Here is an 8,270-nt window from a genome sequence, read left to right on the forward strand (position 1 = left end):
ATGCACCTGATAACATACTCACCATTTTGCACATCTCAAATCATTTTGTACATTTCTGCTCATTTTGCACACGTTTGTCTTGTCCAGTTATGTCCTGTTCAACTTGTTCATTGTGCAGAGATCTTATAGAGATTTCTTATAGAGCTGTGTACAGTATTTAAGTTGTAGTTAGTATAGTTTAGTGTGTATATACATATCTTTTTTTCTTTTATGATTCTGTGTGAAACATTATTTCAATACCCGGTATATTGTGTATACTGTTGTGCTGACAATAAACATCTTCAATCTTGTATCAGGAAAGCCACCGGCATTGTGAAGATCTCTACACACCCCTCACATGCACTCTTCACCCTCCTGCCATCTGGAAAATGGTACCCGAAGCATTCGGGCCCTCACTGCTAGACTGTGGAACAGCTTCATCCCACACTCAGGGTGGAAACCCACTCTGGACTGACACACACTCACACACACACACTACTTTTGTTATATTGAGTAATATCATCTATTATGGTCCATTTGCACTGTTTTTGCATTGCACATTTATTATTCATTTCACTAGTTTAGCGCTGTTTTGTTGTCTACATGTTGTAGTTAAATGTTACTCTTGCACTGCCTGTGTCCCCAGTTTGTCTGTATCACACACCTGCACTTTCTGTCAGTATGCAACGTTGTAGCACCTGGTTCCTGGTTTCACCGTGTACTATCTAACACGTCTATAGCTGGAATGACAATAAAACTCTTCAACTTATATACAACAACACTTGTGTAAAGTAACACATTTAGACCAGCATTAACAAGATCTCGCCCTCTGACTTGCTATATTTTGTGTATTTGCCACCAGTACAACACATTTGTACCGTGAGTAGAAACGGAGGGAAAGAGCTGCTGTCAGAGAGAGAGAGAAGCGCGTCATCAGTCTCCGCGTCCCGCCTCGACCAATCAGCGGCGGCCCTGCGGCGCGTCGCCGGACACGCGCTCCCGTCGACCTCGCGATAAGAGCGCGTTATCTCGCGCCGCGCCGAGCTGCGTGTTGCAGATAAATGCTTTTACCTCCGAGGAAGAAAAAGGAAGAAAACTCTTTATGAACCACTGCGATGGGAACTATGGACGGCGCCGCTGCAGCGGTAATCAAATTTGTTGACGGCCACTTCGTAGGAATCGCGTTTGCTGCGGCCGCAGGTAAAACCGCGTCGCGCCCTTTTATTAGCGCGCCTCCCGGGAGCGGCGTGGCGGGAGTCCGCGCCGAGGCCGGTAACGCGCTGTGCTTGCAGGAGCCGGGCTGTTCGCGCTGCGCAGGTGGGCGGCAGGAGGCGTCTGTCGGAGCAAAGCCCGGCTGGACGGGAGGACGGTGCTGGTCACCGGCGCCGCCGCGGGCATCGGGAGGGAGACGGCGGTCGACCTGGCCGCCAGGGGTGAGCGCAGGCCGGCCTCGAAGTCCCCCTGGCGTCGTTGTTAACCGCGGCGGCGCGTAATGCGTGGCGTTTTGCGCGAATGCAGGGGCTCGGGTCATCGTTGCCTGCAGAGACGTGGTCGAAGCCACTCTGGCGGCGGACGACATCAGGCGGAGGAGCGGGAACGCCAACGTGGTGGTGAAAAAGCTGGACCTGGCGTCGCTGCGGTCCGTTCGGCGGCTGGCGAGAGAGATTCTGGACACGGAGGAGAGGCTGGACGTCCTGATAAATAACGCAGGTGCGGCGCGCGTCCACCAGAGGGCGCGCTTTGCCCCCCTTGCCGCACTTCAGTAGCGGACAGCAGCTCCAGTCCATCTGCTGCCAGTAGTCATGCAGCATCATGAACCCAACCCGACATTTTACGTTGCAGGTGTGATGCTTTGCCAGAAATTGGCAACAGAGGATGGGTTTGAAACGCACTTCGGCGTGAACTACTTGGGCCACTTCTTGCTGACAAACTGCCTCCTGGACCTGGTGAAGCGGTCCGCCCCAAGTCGCATCATTAACGTGTCAAGCTTGGCCCATGAAAGAGGTCATTTTTCAGGCTTCAGACGTGTCATTTTCCTGATTGAATGTGTCCCTGAGAATTACCTTTTAATTGAGTGTGTCCTGTTTCAATGCAGAACATTTATTTTGCTCTTCTTTAAAATAACCAAACCGTTTTTTATCACTTTAATGAAAATTTATTGAGCTTTTTTTTTTTATAGCATGAAATAATTAGTAAAAGTATTAATAATAGTAGTAATAGTGATAGTGTCAGTACAACTGGAACATATAATTAAATTGGCACTAGCAAGAATGTAATAACTTTGTTAATAGAAAACATCTGAAAATACACTGGCCATTTCACAAGTAGAAAATACATTACATAATACAGTTTTCTGTCCCATACAGGTCATATCTACTTTGATGATATAAACCTGGACAAAGACTTCACCCCACAGAAGGCCTATAGCCAGAGTAAACTGGCCAATGTGCTGTTCAGCAGAGAACTTTCAAGGCGACTGCAAGGTAAAGGTTGAACTTTAATGGGGGGAAAAAGTGAAAAATCACATGTTTTCTTTCATTGTAAACCAGTCCCCATATTTAAATACATTTAAAGGTTTTATTTAGGCAGTAGTCATTGACAGAATTGTCAAATTACAGGGCCACAATAGTTATAGTTATAGCAGCCTTTGTAAGCATGGGGTTAAATTGTTTTATCTGGGTGATCGCTGACAACTAGGCCATTATAATGTGATTCTGCTGTTGTTCTCTTACAGGCACCAGAGTGAGTGTATTCTGCCTCCATCCCGGGATCGTCCACACTGAGCTGTCCAGGCATGTCCGGGCCACACTCCCCCTGTGGAGGAAAATACTGCACCTGCCGTCTCTGCTATTCATGAAAACGCAGAGGGAGGGCGCTCAAACCACCATACACTGTGCCGTGGAGAAGAGTCTGGAGAATCTTAGCGGCCAGTACTTTAGGTCAGATGTTCTCCTTTTGGAGTCATTAATAATAAATACATTTTTATTCTCTAATATTTTTTTTTTTTTACTAAAGCTATGCTAAAGACAGACATTTGTATTAGTTTAGTCATTAGGGCTACTATTAGTATCCTTATCATGTAATGTTTGTAATACTCTAGTGTTAATTGCGCCGCGTTCCCTTGCCTACAGTGACTGCAAGCCCAAAGCAGTGGCCCCCCAGGCAGAAGATGACTCTGCTGCCAGGAGACTGTGGGATCTGAGTGCCTCCATGGTTGGTCTTTCCTGATGGGTAGAGCGTAGCACCACCTGGGAGGCTTTGGCCTTTACACAGAGATCCCATCGCCACAGCAAGCCTTCCCTATTCCGCGGCCGTCTGCTACTGACAATATTGACAGTCCCACCGCCTTCAGAATTGCAAAATTCAGATGTGCAGCATACGCACCTCAGGGGACGTTTAATAAGGACGCTTGCCATTTGTTGTGTATGTATTTGGGTTTTTTTGAGCGCCACACCACTGACTGAAATGACAGAGTTGCAAAAGTTATGTTACAGACATTTATTCAAAATATACATGGTACTACATACAAAAATACTATACATCAAATGATGAGAACATGAGCCACACGACCAGTAGAATGTGTCACAGTTGAGTCACGTGGAAGCCGTATGATACTTTCATACATTCACTTGGATGTCAATGTGCTTCTGGAGGATAACTACAATCCTGTCATGTGCGAGCACAGAAATCTATGGATAAACCGCAGTGCCTCTATTGTCAACTTAAGTATTTTTTTTTGTACTTTTATTGTACTGGTAGGCGCATTTTTGTTATCCTAGGCATACTTTATTATTTAACAGCATAAATACAACTGACTATGGTACACAGTACGAACTTGATATGATTTACCGTATGGTCTGAAGTGAATTTCTTAGTGTACACTTTTTAGAATGCACAATTTTGTTAAAGTCTTTTAACACCCCTTCTACCAATAGTTATGTGTTTACGCCAATAATTATTTATTTGTGTTTATATCTGTATGGAATTTTCACTGGAGAGTATGTAATAAATATAATAAAGAGAAATATATTTCAGCATTACATTTTTTTTGTTTGTATTTGTAGCTCTTCATTTAGTGACCAAAATAAGTCATATATCTAGTTTTAGAATGTATATCATTCTCATTATATAGACCTGGTGTTTATCCGTGTGCTTGGAAAGAGCCAGCTAACTCTCAGTCCAAAGTGATTGAAATTTGAATATGAGGCCGGTTGGTTTGGCTGCATGAGCCGGATGATATCTGAAGGTTTTTATATCTTAAATGACCATAGTCAACTTGCTTAACCCTGGTGTCCAAGAAAAAAGGAAATCTTGAAGGCACTATTAACTAGTTTGCTACAACATTCAACCCTTATTGAATACAAGAGTTTCAACAAATATGACACAATACTACATCTCAGAACAGGAGAAGTATATGAACAAGGGCTCCAATGGCCTAAATCTATAAACCATCTGTCGGATTATGTGCATCTCCATTGTCCCTTTCAGCCATATTGCTAACATGTCTAAGTAAGGTGGGGTCACAGCAGGAGAGTTCGGATTGTACTAGATTGCTAGTACAATCTATTACTGCATTGTGTATTGACTATCAGTAATGCAAATTTTTGAATTTGCAATACACATTACACTGTCTTTTTTAATGAAATAACAAGCCGGTTGTCAGAATTCTACATTTCTGCAATAAGAGTGTGATGTGTATACCTCTTCTACCATAGCTATTTAGCATCAAATTGTGATCCGTTGTTTTGATGATTTCAGGGTAGTAGGCACAAAAATGGTCATTAAATAACCAACAAATATCTGACTTTAATACATTAAAGCAACAACTCTTCACTATGCTCACATGGTGTGTATGGATTGTTTTTTCTTTCATTTGATATGAACTCTGTAAATCATTCTTTAACCACCACCTATATTTTTTTATTCTGTCCTAAGGCCAGAGCCCATGTTTCTCAAGGTGTGATTTTTGCTACTTTAAGTCTACCACAAGTGTGTAGAGTCCTACTGAACAAGCTCCTCAAAGTCATACAGCTGCTTCATTTGCTCCACTTGCATAGAGTGCCTCCTTATCAGCATCTTCTTGGCCCTGAGGTTCCCTCTCTTTGGTGAGGTTGGCGGTACTGGAGCCATTGACCTAATTCCAGTGGCCAGTGGGGACGAGGGCTTGCTGCTGGCGCCGATGTCCGGAATCGGTGGGTTAGGGTTGACGTTGAGGGGTGGCAGGTGTCCAGGTCGAGTGTGGGAAATGTAGTCCAGCAGCAGTGTTCCGGAGCCACGCCGCTCCAGGAGCCCCGGGGCGCGGCGGCGTGCCGTGCTGGGCGAGGACATGCTGGCGTTGCTGTCCAAGGATTCCCGAGAGCCCGTCAGCATGGCCAGCGGCGATGTGTTGAGTTTCCTCCTCTCGAGGGGGACCTTGGGAGAGTCCAGCATGGCCGAGTCCGAGTAGAGCTGCGAGTCGGAGTCGTAGTGCTCGTTCCCCAGCCTCCTTCTGTGGACAGCCTCTCTAGCTGACCCACACTGACTCCCACTGGCGTCCTGCTCAGTGGGGACAGTGCTGCGGCGAGCCAGGGGCTGGTGCTGAGCCAGTGATCTCTCATAGCACGCCTTGGAAGATGCAGGGACCGCTGAGGCGGGGCTAATTTTGGGTGTCTGCTCTCCCACGGTAGGGAACATGGTCTCTTTTCCATCTACGCTGTTGTGTCGGGAGAGAGGAGCTCTCTTGGAAAGGGACAGCCCATTCATGCCATCCACAGCATCTTCATCCGAGGTTGCTTTCCTGCTCTCCTCTTGGGCAGCCAGGACAGAGGGGGCAATCAGACCCCATGGCTCAGACTGCAGCCTCTTCAGCTGAGGGAGGCGGGCGCGCTTGGAGTTTGCCGGACCATTTGGAAGCTTGGCAGCCGTGTTGGACGTTGATTTCCACTTGGAATGAAAGCTGGAGATTGTGTCTTGCTCTTCCTCTTTGTGCGGCAAGGGTGAAGAAGTCAGTTCAATGTCTGAGGGAGTGGCGCACGACGTCGGCGAGCATCTTTCTTCCAGCCCGGGTGAAGGGGGCATGTTCAGGTATTGCTTGGTGGTTTTGGTGCCAGACGGCGACTTGTCTGTCGTGATGATGATGACCTCCTTGCCCTTTGCTTTACAGGCATCTAAGAGCACTTTCAGGGTCTGTTTGTCATCTGCATTGATTGCGTATACTAATGCGGAGGCTCCAGTGCGGTCCTCCAAGCTCGGGTCCGCCCCATTGGTCAGCAGAAGGGACACCACCTCATGCCCCGCCCTGTGGCTGCAAGCGTGCATCAAAGCTGTCTTCCCCATTCTGTCTTGAATGTTGGGGTTGGCCTTGTTGTCCAGCAGGTATTTGACCAGTTTGGCCTTGCTGACGCTCTGTTGGTCCGAGTGCTTGGACAGGCAGGCCACCATGAGTGGCGTCTCCCCCCGGTCGTTGCTCTCATTGATGTAGGCGCCCCCCTCCAACAGGAGCCTGGTGAGGCGCAGCCGCCGGAGCCAAACCGCCTTCAGCAGCGAGTTGCCATCTGTCCTCAACTCCGGCACGTCTTCCATCACCCAGACTGTCCCAGAAATCACCCCTCAGTCCTGCAATGCAACAACAGGCCACTGTTACTGACACAAACATTCACACCATGCGCACAGTCTCATTTATACAACAGCATATTAACAGTTAAAAGTTATTAATTACATTGTTTTTTTTTTTTTTGTCTTTCTAAACAGCATTTAAAAGCATTTAAATTAAAGCATCCAAATCCACTATGTTATAACCTGTCCCTCCACCAGATGGCGATCTATTAAAAACATTAAATGCCACATCGCTACTGACGGACTTTGACAGGGATGCGAATTAAACTTTGACATTTTTGAATACGGATATTTGTTTTGCAGCACGCGACGCTGGGAAAATGTTTTTCATACTAGTATACTGAGTTTTGGACATTTCATAATTACCTCGAAGCACCATCTACACCTTCAGACCACGCGCCTTGAAGGACCATTTAAGCGACGTATGAGAATAAACTGCATCGTACAGGAATGCCGGCAATATTAAATAAAGTCCACTGGTCTGTGTGTAGATTTTCCGATCCATCGGTGAACGAACATGCGAGTGCTTACCAATTTCCACTAGAATTTTATTTCAGGATGTTTGGAAACGGAGAGGTTATTTTTTATTTATATATATATATATATATAACATTTATATGTATATATAGATCTAAAATTTTTCTAAGCTGTGACTTACGTTTAGGTGTATGCGACAATTCTGGTGGTGGCATTGCGTCCGGTCTTGTCGCTCTCCATGGTCCTTTTTATTTTGCATATGCGTCTCTCCAGACTCGCACTTCCTAACAAACCCCAACAAACATTGACTATGCTGCTGGATATTTGATCCTAGTCCAACTCTGCTGCCGCCGTAGGCTCCCACGCTGCGATAAACTTGGAAAACAAGCGGTAACTTACGTCGTTTAAGTCACCCACAACTCACCTGGCTCGGCAGAAGCGTCGACATCTCGGGACGCGCGGCTACACGCACCGCGGGGACGCGGACATTCCGTCTCAGGCTCGCGTCCGCGCGTCCGCGGCCACCGCGCGCGCGCCCGAGACGGCCGGGCTATAAATAACTTTCCGCGCGCTGAATGAAACGTGCGTCCGACGGTGACGTCAGCGCGCGCAAAAATAAACCGCGTCTGGCGAGAACCTCGGTCATGCTCCGTTATTGTCGCGGCATCGTGGAAGTGACACGTCGCCATGTCAGTTTGGGGAGCGAGATGGGGGGTGTTGTGGTTTTTAATTTTATTACAGTTGTTTTAAACGACAAGGTGCCACTCGCGCGTCTGGTTGGTTCTCTGTGAGACGACGAGCGAGCTTGTGCGTGTGAAAAAGTAGCTCAATTTTGCCCAATTATAAGATTTATTAAACCATTAAGAGCTGAAAACTTGAGGCAGCCATTACAGCCTTACAGCGTAATAGGGACATTTCTATTTTTAGGTTGCTATGAGACAGCGGAGAAGCATATTCTGATAACTGTGATGGAGTTTTCACTTCTGAGAGGGCAGGTAACCTAAAAAATGTCTTCACTGACAAAAAATCTGTTAATCTGTACAGTGCATCACTTTTTCCACGTGTTGTTATGTTACAGCCTTTTTCCAAAGAATTGTACACACATGATGATCCATGATGACAATGTGAAAAAAGTAAATGAATTTAAAATAAAAAAGGAGAAAGGACATAAGTATTCACAGCTCAAAATCGGGTGCCTCCTGTTTCTCCTGAGCATCCTT

At 46.4% G+C, this 8,270-nt stretch overlaps 2 protein-coding genes across 4 annotated transcripts; one reads left to right on the top strand and one right to left on the bottom strand.

Moving 5' to 3' along the window:
- The first annotated feature begins 970 nt into the window (after positions 1-970).
- On the top strand, positions 971-4,019 carry LOC114767495 (retinol dehydrogenase 12-like). The gene is made up of 7 exons (XM_028959368.1): positions 971-1,179; positions 1,272-1,412; positions 1,498-1,689; positions 1,822-1,983; positions 2,346-2,462; positions 2,714-2,918; positions 3,111-4,019. The coding sequence occupies exons 1-7, from the start codon at positions 1,095-1,097 to the stop codon at positions 3,205-3,207; spliced, it is 999 nt and encodes a 332-aa protein (XP_028815201.1). The 5' UTR covers positions 971-1,094; the 3' UTR covers positions 3,208-4,019.
- Positions 3,474-7,683, bottom strand: ankrd34c (ankyrin repeat domain 34C). 3 transcript variants are annotated; one of them, XM_028959365.1, is made up of 3 exons: positions 7,475-7,683; positions 7,232-7,330; positions 3,474-6,573 (listed from the first exon to the last, which is right to left on the bottom strand). In XM_028959365.1, exon 3 carries the CDS (start codon positions 6,538-6,540, stop codon positions 4,981-4,983), a length of 1,560 nt encoding a protein of 519 aa, XP_028815198.1. In that variant the 5' UTR covers positions 6,541-6,573; positions 7,232-7,330; positions 7,475-7,683; the 3' UTR covers positions 3,474-4,980. The 3 variants fall into 3 exon arrangements, with proteins under 3 accessions (XP_028815198.1, XP_028815196.1, XP_028815197.1); XM_028959363.1 differs by having other exon boundaries at positions 7,232-7,334; XM_028959364.1 differs by lacking the exon at positions 7,232-7,330 and having other exon boundaries at positions 7,475-7,682.
- Positions 7,684-8,270: the final 587 nt, after the last annotated feature.

This window comes from Denticeps clupeoides, chromosome 17 (assembly GCF_900700375.1).
Source record: "Denticeps clupeoides chromosome 17, fDenClu1.1, whole genome shotgun sequence".
In the NCBI taxonomy this organism is placed as follows: domain Eukaryota; kingdom Metazoa; phylum Chordata; class Actinopteri; order Clupeiformes; family Denticipitidae; genus Denticeps; species Denticeps clupeoides.

Bases quoted from the DNA above. Each gene is read 5' to 3' on its own strand.
- LOC114767495 (XM_028959368.1), top strand. From the start codon at position 1,095: ATGGGAACTATGGACGGCGCCGCTGCAGCGGTAATCAAATTTGTTGAC. The intron at 1,690-1,821 runs GTGCGGCGCGCG...TTTACGTTGCAG, and splicing joins CGTCCTGATAAATAACGCAG to GTGTGATGCTTTGCCAGAAA. The intron at 1,984-2,345 runs GTCATTTTTCAG...TGTCCCATACAG, and splicing joins AAGCTTGGCCCATGAAAGAG to GTCATATCTACTTTGATGAT.
- ankrd34c (XM_028959365.1), bottom strand. From the start codon at position 6,540: ATGGAAGACGTGCCGGAGTTGAGGACAGATGGCAACTCGCTGCTGAAG.